Source organism: Macrotis lagotis, chromosome 5, assembly GCF_037893015.1.
Source record: "Macrotis lagotis isolate mMagLag1 chromosome 5, bilby.v1.9.chrom.fasta, whole genome shotgun sequence".
Lineage (NCBI taxonomy): Eukaryota > Metazoa > Chordata > Mammalia > Peramelemorphia > Peramelidae > Macrotis > Macrotis lagotis.
Window position 1 is genome coordinate 25,588,075 of NC_133662.1, and position 16,633 is coordinate 25,604,707.

The window sequence follows — 16,633 nt, forward strand, 5'->3', positions numbered from 1 at the left end:
GGGGTTTAGATGAGAAGGTTCCTCTGGTTCTAGTTTAATAGGATTCTAGATTGCTGTCAATTTCAGCTTTTTTTCCCTCTTTCCTACCATAGGGCTAATGAGTCTATGAACTTTTTTTTTAGGTTTTTGCAAGGCAAAAACTAGCCAATTATTAAGTGTAATTATTAAGATTTGGACTCAGAGCCTCCTGATTCTAGGACCAGTGCTCTATTCAGTTTGCCACCTAACTGCCTCCCATGAACTATTTTTTTGTTTCCTTTTTTTCCCCATGAACTTTAATCAAAAAAAATTAATGCCTTTCAGTATAGTTAATTTTCTACATAGTTTTATATATATATATATATACATATATATATATATATTTGATTGTATTCATTTAAAAAACATTCTAAGTTTATGATACCAAAACAAGTTAAGAAAAAAGTTTGAAAAAGTTTCACACCAAAGTTGTCAAAAAGTACCAAAACTAACTGCTTTTAATTTCCTTAGGAAAAATCACAAAACTGAAAGGTAGTCTGACCATACATACAGTTGTCTACCAACCCATCATCCAGGGAAGCAACTTCTGTAAAGAAAGGGTAAATCATGCCTACCAAATACTAAGTGCCCACACACAGGTCTGGCAAGCCAATTTAACTGAAGCACCAACAGAGGAAGAGACAGGAGGCAACATGTGGCAGTCAAATCAACAGACTGGCACCATCTTGACCACTATTTCTTGAACCAGTTCTTGAGATACAGCTGTTAAATTTTCAATGGGAACATTTGTATCTTGGAAATTGGCAAATGTCACAGTCAGACTTGGTTTATTTTTTTTTGTAGATTGTTTAGACTCTTAAAGGGGACAACCTAGGACCCTGGACCTATAAAGCCTGTGAAGTGACATTAAATAATGACAGGAAAAAAGACATCTGAATTGTCATTGCATCTTAAGGATCATGGGACTTTTCCATCTCGCTTGCAGTTGAAACCTTCCATTTACTGTCTATTCCATTAGAATGTGAGAAACAGGTATTGCTTTATTTTTATCTTTTATGTATAATACCAAGCATAATGCCTAACCTAATTTTTTGTTTTGTTTTGTTTTGCAGAGTAATGGGATTAAGTGACTTGCCAAGGTGACATAGCTAGGTACTTACTAAGTCTCTGAGACCGGATTTGAACTCAGGTACTCCTGACTCCAGGGCCGGTGCTCTGGATAGATACTGTGTAGTAGATACTGTGTCACTTAGCCACCCCCACCCCCCCAACACAATACATTTAATAAATTCTTGTTGATTGATTCACATGAGAAAATCTTGAGCAGAGTTCTGAAGAAAGCAACAGAAAAATGTAAAATGTTTAAGATTTTTTCCATTCTTGATCCATTCTTATTTTTTTTTAAGCATTGGGTCCTCCTATTTTGTCCAGATTAGAAGTATAATGGGTTACTCATGGTCTGATTCCACTACTGATTGAAATGGAAGCTTTGACCTCCATCTGGGATCTGGGACAGTTTACCCTTCCTGTAGATACACCATATTGTGTTAGTTTTACTGGGATACTTGAAATGGAAGCTTTGACTTCCATCTGGGATCTGGGACAGTTTACGCTTCCTGTAGATACACCATATTGTGTTAGTTTTACTGGGATGCTTGATAGACTTACCAAGTTTCAGCTCAGAACACTTAAGCTCAAAAGATCCTACAACCCCAATCTCCCCAGTAGCTGAGATTAGCTCATACCCACCTTGATTCATTTTCCAACATTTTTTCCTGATATTTTAAGAGTAGAAAGATATTTAGGAATAAAAGAAACCACTAGAGATGTATATTAGGATCTTAATTTTAATGGAATTATTACAAGGTTGATTTTTCTTATTAAATTTTTTTCTTGTGTCTTATTAAGCAACTTCTAGAATGGAGGAAAACTGTCTTCGTGGTGCTTGAATATATAGGGGAAATAGAAATCTTGAGCATTTGAATCCTTAAACCATCACATTCCAATTGTATCATTCACATAGCAACATCCCAGTTTTACAGGCAAGTTGGAAAATGAAAAGTCAACACTGACGCATACATTTTCTTAGATGGCAGACCTAGATTTTAAATGTCTTGAGGTTAAATATCAGTATTATCATATTTCACAGTTTAAAGACACTTCTAAACATGTAGTCAATCTAGGTACCATTCATTTATTATGTAAAACAACTCTAACAAATGATCTGTTCACATTATTTTAGAATGCAATTAAGTGCAATTATAGTCATAACTATGTAACTTTTAAAAATTTCACATTTCTTATCATTCTTGAATACTTATCACAGCATGTTTTTGTTAGTCAAATATGTAAAAATTTATTATATGTAAGGATTTTCTGAGTTACATTTCTGACATATTTTAGAAAGCTTATTTAATAGCAAAATGAAGTAATTTCCTGTTACTTAAGATTAAAAAAAAACTTTCCCAATATTCATTCTTCTTCTGAGCAGCTCTGAGCATTTGAAGAAATACTTTAAAGTACATTTTTGTGCTAAGATACAGTTGGAAATGAGAGGGACTGGGAATATGGATGAACAAAGAACTTAATAACTTAGATTAAATCCCCTAAAATTCTCTTCCTCCCCAGCCCCTTAAACAAAGCACTTTACATACTGAAAAAGTTCACTTAATATGTTGATTAAATGAAATACCCAGTCCTATTCTCCATATTTTAGATTCTTATAATTTATAATGATCTTTAAAAATTTTATTTATCTCATTTATATCAACAGTTATTTTTTGAGCCTATAACCCTAAACAAATAATGATTCTTGCCAGTTACTGACTCCTCTGCTTGATGATGTTTATTCATCATTCTCAAAGGAGACCATGACATCAAGGAGGTGATGCCATGGCAAGCAAATGAATTGGATTTGAGTGAGGGGGTGCTGTGTTAAGTCACCAGCCTCACTTTCTCCTTCAGATCCATCTGGGTCCAGTGGTCAGATAAGAATCAGGACTGGATAGGACCCTGGATGTGAGGCAATCAGGGTTAAGTGACTTGCCCAAGATCAACACAGCTAGTAAGTGGCAAGTGTCTGAGGCTAGATTTGAACTCCCTTCCTCCTGACTTGCAAGGCCAGTGCTCTATCCACTGTACCACCAGCTGCTCCTGTGCCAAGCACTTAGCATGTATTCTGAAATCGTCTTTAAGACAATTCTCTCAGCTTTATAAGGTTATTTTATTTTTAGGATATTTTAAAGAAAAGTATTTGATCACTATTGATTGTAATGTTAGGGAATAGGAACTAGACTGATTTCACTGATGAAAGGCACTATGAAATAAAGGAACTCTCTCAAGCAATGCAGATAGGCAAATTTCTCCACAATTTGCATTCTTGGAGACCAAATAGTTCTAAGAACTTTTCTAAATTATTGAAGCAAATGAGCAAAACCAAGACAATCATTTTCTACCATGACAATTATACTCTTAAAACAAGCAAGTTTGCAAGCTTGTTCAATGACTGATTCGAGAGGACAAATAATGTCAACCATTAAAAAGAGCTGAGATTGTGGGGTACAGAATGAGCCATATATATATATATATATATATATATATATATATATATATATATATATATATATATGTTAGTTTTCTTTGCAAGACAATGGGGTTAAGTGGCTTGCCCAAGGCCAAACAGCTAGGTAATTGACTCCAGGGCTGGTGCTCTATCCACTGTGCCACCTAGCCGCCCCCATAAATATATTTTTTATATATAGCTAATGAAAGGATTTGTTTGACTATTAATATTAAAGAAATTTGATTTTCTAGAAAATGGTTTAGGGATAGAGAGAAAAAATTTCTGTTGATTTTTTTTTAAATGGGTAGTTCAGTTGTATAATGTTGCATGTATTTTTAGATGATGTCATTTTTGTTTAAGCTTTTTTTTAGTTAATATCTAAGTTGACAAAAAAAAGGTGTCTAAGAGGTTTGGTGAGTTGCCTTGGTTCACACAGCCAATACACATCAAGATCAGATCTTGAACCCAGGCCTTTTGTGCTCCAAGGCCAGCTCCCCATCCACTACCCCACCCTGCCTCTAAGCACAGAAGTGGTGCTTCATTATTTTGATGATTACATTGTATCATTTGTGTACTGGTTGTGTAAATGCCTAGATGAAAGTTGCCTGAATAAACTGTATCCTATTTTAGTAAAGGAAAGGTTATACTTTTGCCCCCTCAGATTTTAATATAGCTAAGTATATTTTTATATTTTATATTAAGAAACAAATAATCTCTAAGAACAAGGTAAAAAAAAAATCTTGAACTCCAGAATACTTAGTTTCCTTTAGCTTATCTATATATTTTAGTAAAAGAGACTATAAAGAACTTAATGGAATGACAAAGGTAATCAGAGTGAAACTATTAATGTGAAATGGTGAAAAGAGGCTTTTAAAGTAACCTTGCCCTCTATTCTTTCATATGGAGCATTCTCTAAAAGTATAATGAGAATCATGTGCTTCAGAAAGCCAGTGATAAGATGCATCCATAAGGTAATTGCTTCTGGTTTTTTTGGTTATAAAGATAGGCCTAGTTAGCCAAGGACAATTTTCACATAATCTAGGTTCCTTAACTTTTAAGGAGATGTATTACATAATTATGAAGCAATCGCTGCCTCTATCTTGTAGGTAAAGAATCACATCCCCTTCTTATAAAAGGGAAAATTCAGTGTCTGCTAGTGATGGGCATAATGAGCTCCCTTTTTCATCAATTGACTAAATGTTAGAACTCAGTAGTCTATAAAGTGCATTGAAATAAGAATAATCAAAAGTGAGGTATCTATAACAATTAAAAGTCACTACATGTATGTCTCCAGTTCATCTAACATTGGATATTAGTCTCCTTCAAGACTGAAGAGTAAAGACAAGGCATGCTCTTAGTTATATTTTTAATCTCATGCAGGTAAACGGCACTCTGAACTTTTGTCCAAATTTGTATGGTACATGTGGGCATATGTGTATGTATGTATATGTGATATGTGTGTATGTGTGATGTATGTTATAAAAACACTGTTCTTTCTATACAAATTATGAAGATGTTTTTCTGGAATCCATTTTTTTAAAGCAATTAGCTACAAAAATTTCCATTCTAAAGCAATCTTAGGACCATAGCAAGGGCTGAGCTATTTCAGCATTGCGCTCTTGTATGGTGGGCATTTGGCTATGAGTTAAATGTTTAATGAAAACTAGAAGAAACACAATCACTATCAAGCTACCAAGAAAGACTCCCACAAAATATGCATATGACTGTAGCTTATACATCCTCAGGTCCCCATTGCTCTGTGGAGTCATCATAGTAGCTGGAATCACTTCAGGGGCTGTTTCAGAAAGCAGTTCCTCTACATTTGCTAGTGATCCATTGTGTGGCATTGGAGGAATGCCAAGAATATGGCACAACATCGGGTACAAGTCTGTTGAGTTTATGGAGTCTTTTGAAACATTCTTCTTGAAAGCAGGACCATAGGCCAAGAGCAGTGGATGCATATCAGAAAATTCATTATCGTAACCATGATTACCTACTGTGAAAAACAAAATGGATGAGTTGGTCAACTGCTTGACTTTGGGTTTTTCATATTTTTCATATCTTTTTTACACAGAAGTCATGTAAATGCAATGCAGTTTGCTTTAATAAATGGAAAGTCAAATGTGTATATATATATATATATATATATATATATATATAGACTACATGTTATGTATTAAAAAGGCAATCTTTGGAATTTACTACTCAGTCATTTATACTCACATGCTTGGCATAGGATATTTTTAAAGCACCTCCTCTAAGCCAGACTGTGTTATGTGGTTTACAAACATTAATCTCATCTGATTCTCACAACAATCCTGGAAGGGTAGGTGCTAAAGCTATCACCATTTTATAGAAAGGAGTTAAATGACTTGCATGGGGTCAAGTAGCCTGTAAGTGTCTGAGACTGGATTTGAACTCAGATCTTCCTGACACCAGACCCAGCGCTTTATAGCTGCCCCACAGCACAAGATATATGAACATGAATTTGTCAATTTACTCCAGGATGTGTTCTTCATATTCTGATTCGGACTGGTCTATGCTCAAGCTACTACATCTGGGGTATGTTGAATTGCAACCAACAATTGGTTTTTATTTGAAAGAGCTAAACTGAGCAGAGCCAAGACAATGGGAAAGTTAAGGTAGGCAAATGGTTAAATATCTTAACTAGAAGAGTGATTTTCTTGTGAAGCTAGAAAAACTACATTTGAAGACAACTTAAAAAAGGAATTCCAAAAAACTTTTAAGAACTGCTAGAATCACTTGAATGAATGTACAGTCCTCCAAGGAAATTATTTTGAAAATGTTTTTCCTTCATTCTTGAAGACCATGACATCAGGGAGATGATGCCAAAACAAGTACATAAATTGAATTTGAGTGAGGGGATGCTGTGCAATGTTACTAGCCTCACTTTCTCCTCCATCTGGGTTCAGTGACCAGGTATGAATCAAGATGATTGGAGATGGTCCTGGGTAGGAGGCAATCAGGGTTAAGTGACTTGCCCAAGGTCACACAGCTAGTAAGTCTCCGAGGTCAGATTCAAACTGCTATCCTCATTCCAAGGCCAGTGCTCTATCCACTGCACCACCTAGCTACCCATTTTTGAAATGACTCTCATTTAGATGTGTAAATACTGCTAAGTTTAAGTCTCCCTACTTTCTAGTCATCACATTCAATCCTTCAACGTGGTCAACCAAAGGAATAAAATCCACTAGTACGTGATAAAATTGAGGACTTGTGGCTGAAATAGAGTGACTTGATCTTGTGAACCCATGTTCAAACTGAACACATATGCTTTTGAGGTATTCAAGATAGTTTTGAGAATTTTTGATATTGTGAAATGTGTGAAGAATCAAGGGATAGGGAGTTTAGTGCAAATAAATTGATTCATGCATTCTAAAGGCAGGAAGGTCTATTTGGCATAACACCAACATGCAAACAAGAAGAAAATGATACATAAAGAATGCAGAAAGACTTTCTGTTTCAAATCTGGACTAATAAAGACCTAGATCGCCATTGCAAGTTAATTCTTGCTACAGGAAAATGTGTGATGAGATCCAGAAAGCAAAACAGATATCCTGTCTGTCAAAAAAGTAATGAAATGACTTTAAATTTCCATCTAAGACTCTTTAAAACATCTGTCACAATAACCTAAAATAACTAACCTTAATATAGCCTTTTAAGGTTTACAAAACACATTTATATTTGACTGTATTTGGGGTTTTTCTTGGCAGAGTGGAGTACAGATGCTGGAGTGCTTCTCTAACTCATTTTATAGATGAAGAAATTGAGGCAAGCAGGCTGAAGTGACATGCTCAGGGTCACATAACTAGGAAGGCAAGATCTTGAGGCAAGGTCTGAACTCAGGAAGATGAATCTTCTTGACTTCAGGCTAATTGATTAGTTATCCAACCAATACTTCTCAATGATGGCAGATATTAATAAAAACTGTCCTGAAGTAACAATATACCACAAAATACTTACACATGAATGTATTGGATCTATTCTGTATTATGGTCCATCCTTTGTCAGCCATTATTAAAATGGGTTGAATTCTGTGATGGTGCTTGTAATGAAATCTTTCTGGAATGTCCTCCTTTTTGTAAACAGTCAGATTAGGGTGAGCATTATTCAGTGCTGCGAAAATCTTATCAAATTTACCTGAAAGAGAGTGGAAATATAAGGAACTGAAACCAGATGATATGTTATAAGCAACAGCTCTCTTAAAAAAAAGCTTTTGGTCACTAAATCCTAATTCTTAAAATAATCATTTGATATAAAAATCATAATTTCAAGATAAAACATTTTTAATTTTTTTAAAAAACCCTTATTTTTAAAAAATAAGTTGTCAGGGCTCTTAGAAGTCATCCAATCTACTTATTTTTCAAATGAAGAAACTGAGGTCCAGGCAGGAAAAGAAACTTTTACTGAGGGTCAGACAAAGAGTAAGCAGAAGGAAACTAAGCAACAAGTCCAAAATACAGATGAATTACCATGGTGAAAAGCAATTGACCGAATTCAACATTTATTTAGTCATCTTATGTGGAGAAATTTTCCCCCAGCCTTTCCCAACCCTACCCCTCCCTGCCATGTGTCACCAAAGAGTTTATTCATTGTTTTTAAGTAGACTCACTTTAAAAATTAATAAAATGGTGTGGACATTTATTCATTTAACAGGACTTGAAGCCTCAATTTAAGGAATTTTCAGCTTGGAATACAATTTTCATTATTAGGCAGTGACATGTATAAGGAAAATAAAAAAAATACATTATAATTGTAAGCCTGTAGGTCTTGGCTAATATTAAGCCAAAGCAGGAGAGAAAGTAATTTTTGGCAGAAAAAAATGGAATTAGGGGATCTCTTGAAAAATATAGTACATCTAAGAGTGCAGGGAAGAGAGCTGGCAAAGTCATTCAAAATTCTGATTATGATATTAAAGATGCCTTTTGACCATTTGGAATGACACAGACTAAGATACTACTTTCCCCATTTCTGCACAATGTTTTCTTTGGGGTATTTTGTTTTTATTTTCCCCTCGAGGGAGGCATAGGAACTTTTGTAATGGAAGCCAATGGTAAAATGAAATTTTTTTTCTCAATCCTATTTCCTAGAAAGTAACTCTTCAGAAAAATAATTGGTGCCTATATGCAGTTCAGTTTTTAAAAATGCAGATAAAAGAATTTTTCTATTTAGTGTTCCAATCAATCAACAAGCATTCATCAAGCTTTTACTATTTACCTATATTCTTCAGTAACTCTTGAGTAGCTAAGTGATACAGTGTATAGAGTGGCAAGCCTATAATCAGGAAGACCTGAGTTCAAATCAGACCTCAGACGCTTCTTAGCTGTGATTCTGGACAAGCCACTTCACCCTGTTTGCTTCAGTTTCCTCTTCTGTAAAATAAGCTAGAAAAGAATATGGCAAACTACTGTGGTACTTTGCCAAGAAAACCCCAAATGGGGTCATGAAGAGTTGGACATGATTGAAAAGACTGTACAACAACATCAAAAGAGAGCAGTAGGCTTTGAGAACTGTAAGGAAGGGGCGGTTAGGTGGCACAGTGGATAAAGCACCGGCCCTGGAGTCAGGTGTACCTGAGTTCAAATCCGGTCTCAGACACTTAATAATTACCTATCTGTGTGGCCTTGGGCAAGCCACTTAACTCCATTGCATTGCCAAAAAGAAAAAGAGAGAAAAAGAACTGTAAGGAAGTTAGCATTTTGGATTGTATTGTGGGTAGAAAGGTGTAAAACAAAGTTGGAAAGGTAGGTGGGGTGAAGAGAAAGAAGAAAATACAAGAATCTAATCAGACTCAGTAAGGTCTCAGTAAGACTCAGTCACTTAACCTCTATTTGGTTCAATTTCCTCAACTTTCAAATGAGGAATAATAATGGCACTTACCTTCCAAGGTTGTGAGGATCAAAAGAGATTTTATATACATGCAGAATTATATATATTTGTATATATATATAGATATATCATATATGTATATATATAGTGCTTGATATACCCCTTATGAAACAACAAAGTATTATTGAAATGAGATCAAAGCAATTATCTAAGCTCCCTAGCTTGATTATAGAAATCAAGCAATGTTAAGACAAAAGGTAAACCAAAAAAATCTCTTAAAATCACCAATTAGGTCTATCAGTACTGGTCTTTACCTTTTTTGGGCAAAATGGCTCTAACTGGTGAATGGTCTATCAGGAAATAGTCATTTGGATTGACATATTGGTCAAGTTCTATGATCTTTTCTCCAGAACACTGTGTCATCCCATGATCACTTGTGACAATTAGGTTCACTGTATTCCACAGCTTTTCTTTCTTCAGCTCTTTGATGAGGTACCCTAACTTACTGTCGATATCAGAAATGACAGAGTCCATGAGTGGATTGTCAGGACCTAAATTATGACCCATCTCATCAGGATCCTCCCAATAAAGAAGAGCAAGATTTATGGGTTTCTCTAACTTAAACCATTCAATAAGTCTTGTGACTCTGTCTTCAAATGAAACAGACTCATTGTAAGGCATATAATAAGTGGGAAATTCTTCATGTATTTTCACATCTGTCCCAGGCCACATTGCAGCACCAGTATCATGGCCTGCTATTTGATTTGTAATCCATATTGGAACTGCATCTTCCCAAAATTCTGAATCATAGATTTTCATGTCCTCCAAGGAGAAGGTTTTGTTCCAGGTAGTATCAAACATGTCATTGGCAATTATGCCATGACTCTCCGGATAGAGACCAGTCACCAAAGTATAGTGATTTGGATAAGTTGTTGTAACAAAAACATTGGTAACTTGCTTGACATGGGCACCATACTCCATGATATAATCAAAATGGGGTGTGGGGACTCTGTAGATGTAATCCCAGCGGAATCCATCGAAAGAAACTAGAAGTACTTTCTGCACATCTTGTTGGTGGGAAAATGTGATTGAAAACATTAATGCAGAGAATGTGAAGAACACATAGAATTTTGAATCCATTTTCAGAAAACAATCTGTAGAGTAAAAACAAGCATGTTAGCATCAATAATTCTTAAAACTTTATAATAACTATCAATGATAATATATCTCCCTCACGAATGATTAGGAAGAATTCACTTTTTCAGTCATGGGCTGTGATGAAGCATGGACTTCTGTATTTAGTATGACAAACTATATTTCTGCTTAGGAAGCCTTTAACTGCACTAAAATTATTTCTTTTTAATAAAAGGTCTCCTTTAAATAGTTAATACCTTTAGATCATATAAGATGAGATTTGCTTTACCCAAAAAAACTCTTTTAGCTTAAGCAAGGTATATTCTATATCTGCATACATACACATATTTTATGAATAGACTAAAACAATATGCAAATTCACTAATTGTATTTTTATGTGCATTTCTATTCCTGAAGTTAACTGTGTTCGTTTCTAATATATTTTTTATTCTACCTTTATGTTTGTTGTTTTTGTTTAGTCATGTCTGACTCTACCTATTTGGGATAGAGATACTGGAGTGATCTATTATTTCTTTCTCCATCTTATTTTACTGATGAGGAACTGAGGTAAAGAGAGTTGAGTGACTTGCCCACGATCACACAGTTGGAGGGCAGTTAAATGGTACAGTGGATAGAGCACTGGCCCTGAAGTCAGGATGATCTGTGTTCAAATTTGGCCCCAGACACTTATTACCTGTATGACCTTGGGCAAATCACCTAACCCTGATAGCCTCCCATCCAGGGCTATCTCCAGTCATCCTGATTCATATCTGTCCAATGAACCCATGTAGCTTCAGAGGAGAAAGTGAGGCTGGTGACAATATAGAACCCCCACACTCTAATCCAATTCATATGAATGTCATGGCATCATCTCCCTGATGCCATGGTCTCCTTTGAGGATGAAGGTTAAATACCATCATAATAATCATCATGATGTATCTGAGACCAGATATGAACTCAGGAAGATTAGTTTTCCTGACTCCAGGTCTAGCACTCTTATCCATTATATTACCTAGACCCAGGAAAATAAAAACTGAGACTCTGAAATTCAAACAAATTTAGAAAATAGTCTGCTCCTCATTTATTTATTAGGTGAAATAGAATTAAGGTCCTAATTCTCACTTAAAACACCTATATCTTTTGAATGAGAAATAAACAATAGAAAAACAAGCCTAGAGTTGTTTGTACCTGCTGTGGACATTAGTCAGTACCTAGCCAATAGCAGACAGGAGTAGCTAAAAGCATGCCTCTGAATAGGTCCCACATCCAGTTTAAAAGTGATTCAATCAATGTAATGATCTCTTCTCTAAAAGTGTTTTATTATTTTTCCCAACGCTTTTTTTTGCAAGACAATGGGGTTAAGTGGCTTGCCCAAGGCCAGACAGCTAGGTAATTAAATGTCTGAGACCAGATTTGAACCCAGGTACTCCTGACTCCAGGGCTGGTGCTTTATCCATGTTTTATTATTTTTAAGAAAGTAAATAGCTTTGTCTCAATTATCTGTGCTGCTAAGCAAAATGGATATATATACCCAAGTAAATTTCATTTTAATAAAACAGATTTGCCCACTAAGGAAGGATTATTTGTTTTTGTTTCTCTTATGTCTTTCTTAACAAATACTTCACTGGATATAGTTTTAAACAGCACAAAAATTGGATCAGTCCTAGCTTTCTGCTTACTGGTGTTGGAATTTGATTTGTAAAATGTTTCTAAAGCAAGCAAATGGTATTTTTAAAAAATGAGAAATTGTTCCCTTCTGACTCTGGAACTTTAAGGACACTTGTCCCTGGATGAAGGATAAGGAAAGACATCTTTTATAGACGGATCTCCCCCCTACTAATGAATATTGATAACTTCTCTGAAACTTATAGTTTTGGAGAGATTACTAGAGCATTGTTAGGTCAAAGTCACACATACTTAAATAGTTATTCAATCAGCATCAGAAGGGGCTTCATAATTTATCAAGTAAAATCTATACTCAAATGGGATAGCTAGATGGCACTGTGGAGAGAGTGTTGGGTCTGTAGGCAGCTTCCTGAGTTCAGATACAGCCTTGGACACTAGCTATATGACCCTAGGTAAGTCATTTAACCTTATTTGACTGTTTCCTCATCTGTAAAATGAGCCAGAGAAGGAAATGGCAGACCATTCTAGTATCTTTGCCAAGAAACCCAAATGGGCTCATAAAGAGTAAGATACAATTGAAACAACTGAATAATCACAAAACTATATTAAATAAAGGGGGCAAAGTGGTCAGGGGAACCAGAACAAGTTACAGTTTTAACACATTCCTTTCTGTAAAGAGTTTGTTTCTTTGTCAAAGGGCAAATCACAAAGTCAAAAAATACCACTTGCATCAGAAACCCTCAAATAATGAGAAAGTTAGATCATTCAAGTGGGGAAAAACACACTTTCACAGTCACTATGACTGTCCTGTGAACATTTCTCTAAATCATTCTGATGGCTAAGGATGACACTGCAGCTTCTCTTTCCAAAACAACAAAAACCCAATTCCCCATGGATCTGATATCTATTTTAAAAAAAATCACTAGCTTCTTTTGCCTTAACTCAGCAATCAATAGGTAGATCTATTCCCAGCAATTAAGAAGCTGCTCCCAAGAATAATTTTTCTGGGCCACATGGATCACACATAACCAGATCATAATAAATTAATCAATAAACATTTATTAGGCGCTTACTGTTACACATTGTGTTAGGCACTGGATATGTCATAGAAAACAAAATAGTCATTGTTCTCAAAGAACATTCTCTATGCTCTTTGAAAACAACAGGTACAGTACAAAATAAATATAACAATTTTAGGAAGAAAGCACTAACAGCTGGTGTTATGGGGTTGTGGAGATCAGGAAAAGTTTCATGCAGATTAGAAGGTAGCACAAGAATTTTGAAGGAAACTAGGGAGTTTAGGAATGAAGGTGAAGTGGTGAAGAGGAATTGCATTCTAGGTATGAGGACAAACAGTGCAAGGTTGGGTGGAGGGATGAAGAGGAATGAAGTGTCCTGTAGTTAGACAGAAAGGCAATTGGCAGGTGGAGTGGCAAAAATGTTTCACTTAGGGGTGGCTAGGTGGTGCAGTGCATAGAGCACCGGCCCTGGAGTCAGGAGTACCTGAGTTCAGATCCAGCCTCAGACACTTACACTTAATAATTACCTAGCTGTGTGGCCTTGGGCAAGCCACTTTAACCCCATTTGCCTTGCAAAAAAAAAAAGAAAGAAAAATGTTTCATTTTGATTTAGTGTCAAGTTCAAATTCAACTTTAGACACTTTATGGAGTCAGAAGGGCCTAAGTTCAAGTCCAGCTTAAAATACTACTAGCTGTGTGACCTTAGGCAAGTCACCTAACCCTGATTGCCTCAAATCCAGGGCCATCTCCAATCATCCTGATTCATATTTGGTCACTGGATGCTGATGGCTCTGGGGGAGAAAGTGCAATTGGTCAAACCCACCCCCCCAATCCAATTCATTTACTTGGTATGGCATTACCCCCCCCCCCCCCCCACACACACACCTACCTCCTCTGAAAAAGGTTAAATATCTTGTCTGGGGTCACACTGTTAGGTGTGTGAAGATAGATTTGAACTTGAGTCTTCCTGACTCCTAGTCTATCACTATGCACAGCACCACCTACCTGTATCTCTGGACTACTTCAAAAGCTCAGTCTTCCCTACTCAAGGAGTAAGGAATCTCATCTGGTTAATAAGTTCTCAATTGTTTAATATCACCTACCTCTAGGACCCTTTCCAGCTCTAAACCTATGGAAAGGACAAGGTTCACCAAGGTCCAACAAGCATTTACTAGTGGTAAATTAGATTATGAAAAACTCCCAAATAAATTTCTGCTCAACCACCTTTATTGAAGTATTTTTGCCACAGAATTTTTCAGAGTTGTTGCTTCCCTTTGCTTTGACTGTTACTGAATATACCCATCAAATTATGCATAGCATAAAAAATCCTGCTCTCCTGAACTTAACTTTTTGAAGTGCATGTAAATTTAGAACTGGGAACTCCATAAACACAAACTGACTCATCCTCAAATGCTGCACATTTTTTGCATTGTTGGCATTGTTTTCCAGGTCCAACTTTCCTGAACGTGCCAGTTAGGCCAGGATCATCAAACTTCATTATTTTTAAAGCACATGACTGAAATGGGTTATGAACCAGCTCTGATTTTCCTCTAACTTGTTGTACAAGTCAGAAATGGTGGACAAAGGGGAGGGGCATTTCTTTTCTCTGGCCCACAAAACAAGTTAGGGAAAGGTTGTATATTTCTTTTTTTAGAACTTTCTACTGTTTTGTAACAGGAACTGCCACATCAATGACATCAACCTAGACTGTTCCACTAAAGCGAGAAGCAGGGGGTGGGAGGGAGACAAAGCAGAGCTACCTTCTGCTCCACTAGCTATGGTGCAGCAAGAAATGCAGTTTTGCTGGGTCCTAGATTCCTATTCTCTTACCCCACGGAGGACCATTGCAAGTGAAGAGCTGGATTTGGGAGATGGGAGGAATGCAGAACTCAAGGGTGGGCAGAAGAGAGGAGGAGAAATTTGGGTTTGGTTTTCAGGGGAAATGAAAAGGGACGACTTGGGGTAAAGGGTAAATTGAAGATTGGGGGTGGCGCAAGTAGCCTGAATTATTTAATCTGAATTTGTTTAGGAGCAAATTACCTGCATTGGGTGACGAATTCTCATTTCCCCAGCATCGCCCGCAGGTATTATGTAAGGTGTGTGTTTACCAGGGGGGCTCTGTGCGCTCGCGCTCGTGTGTGTATGCTGAACATACTCTGCCGGCTGCGCGTGCAAACGCGCTTAAGGTCGAGGATGCATTCCAGAGATGTGTGAATATGCATGAGCATGCATGCGGGAGTTTATGAGCATGCAGATCCGTGTGAGTCCCCCCCCAGGAAGGTTGGAGGATCTCCTCCCGCTCCTGCAAGGCATTCTCCCTCCCGGGGGTCTAAATCTCCGACCTCAACCTGGGGGGGGGAAACCCAGCCTGTGGGGGTGGGGTGGGGAAGGAAGGTTTTCCAGGGTCAGCACAGACCCACACAGCCGGCTCACCTGAGAGTTTCCCGACGCTCTGCACAGCCCTAGACCCGTCCCGACCCACCTTCCCCGAAGGCTTTAAAGGAAGGAGCTGTCCGAAGCTGTCAATCAGCCGAGAGAGGGAAAGGTGGGGGTGGGAGCTGATGCTGTGGAGAATGAACTTGGGCAGGACTTGGGAGGTGGAGCTGGGTAGGGTCAGGGGTGGGAGCACCCAAGTATTGGCCAATGTGGAAGGAGCACGGCTCCGCCTTAGCCTCAACCCCCCCTCCCCCCCTTGGCCTCTCGTGTCAACCAGCTTGGGGAACTTGTCCTGGCCTGGACAATTGTAAACAATCGCGCAGTTATCGGCCGCGTTAATTCTTGACACTTGAGCGTGCCTGCAGGAAATCGAATCTTGACATAAACTCTTTTTGGTGAGTTTAAGGGGGTGGAAGCCGCAGACAAGTTTGATTCCGTCCTCCCCCGCCCTCCCCGCACCCCTTTCTCCTTGGGTTCCAACTCTACATTTGAAAACAATGACTAATAAAGTGACTTTATAATGAGCTCTTCCAGCCACGGGGTATTGAGACTCTAACCCAAAATGACTACTGAGTCCTCTCAAAGTGGCAGAAAAGAGTTAAAATTTATTTCGATTCTTGCAAGAAGAGGGCCAATTCCTGAGAGAGAGAGAGAGAGAGAGAGAGACAGACAGACAGACAGACAGACAGACAGACAGACACACACAGAGACAGAGAGAGACACAGACAGACACACACACAGAGACAGAGAGAGAGAGACACAGACAGAGACACACACACACACACACACACACACACACACAGAGAGAGAGAGAGAGAGAGAGAGAGAGAGAGAGAGAGAGAGTCACCTAATTCTTGATAAAAAGAAACTGAGGCCTATGGCTTATACTAATTTAGCATTATGTTTCTGAAAAGTCAACATTTTTACCCCTCACACAGGGGAGAAACTATTCAATATTATCATTGAATCTCCAGAGTGATAGTGTGAGTTCTGTGGATTCCCTGCCTCCTGCTTGAGTAGATTAAAG

General features: G+C 37.6%; 1 protein-coding gene across 2 annotated transcripts; it reads right to left on the reverse strand.

Moving 5' to 3' along the window:
- Nucleotides 1-2,157: 2,157 nt before the first annotated feature.
- On the reverse strand, nt 2,158-15,759 carry ENPP5 (ectonucleotide pyrophosphatase/phosphodiesterase family member 5). 2 transcript variants are annotated; one of them, XM_074237093.1, is made up of 4 exons: nt 15,604-15,759; nt 9,706-10,545; nt 7,526-7,702; nt 2,158-5,537 (listed from the first exon to the last, which is right to left on the reverse strand). In XM_074237093.1, the coding sequence occupies exons 2-4, from the start codon at nt 10,529-10,531 to the stop codon at nt 5,119-5,121; spliced, it is 1,422 nt and encodes a 473-aa protein (XP_074093194.1). In that variant the 5' UTR covers nt 10,532-10,545; nt 15,604-15,759; the 3' UTR covers nt 2,158-5,118. The 2 variants fall into 2 exon arrangements, with proteins under 2 accessions (XP_074093194.1, XP_074093195.1); XM_074237094.1 differs by lacking the exon at nt 15,604-15,759 and adding an exon at nt 15,211-15,387.
- Nucleotides 15,760-16,633: the final 874 nt, after the last annotated feature.

Bases quoted from the DNA above. Each gene is read 5' to 3' on its own strand.
- ENPP5 (XM_074237093.1), bottom strand. From the start codon at position 10,531: ATGGATTCAAAATTCTATGTGTTCTTCACATTCTCTGCATTAATGTTT. The intron at 7,703-9,705 runs GTAAAGACCAGT...ACTCTCTTTCAG, and splicing joins AGCCATTTTGCCCAAAAAAG to GTAAATTTGATAAGATTTTC. The intron at 5,538-7,525 runs GTAAGTATTTTG...TGTTTTTCACAG, and splicing joins TAGATCCAATACATTCATGT to TAGGTAATCATGGTTACGAT.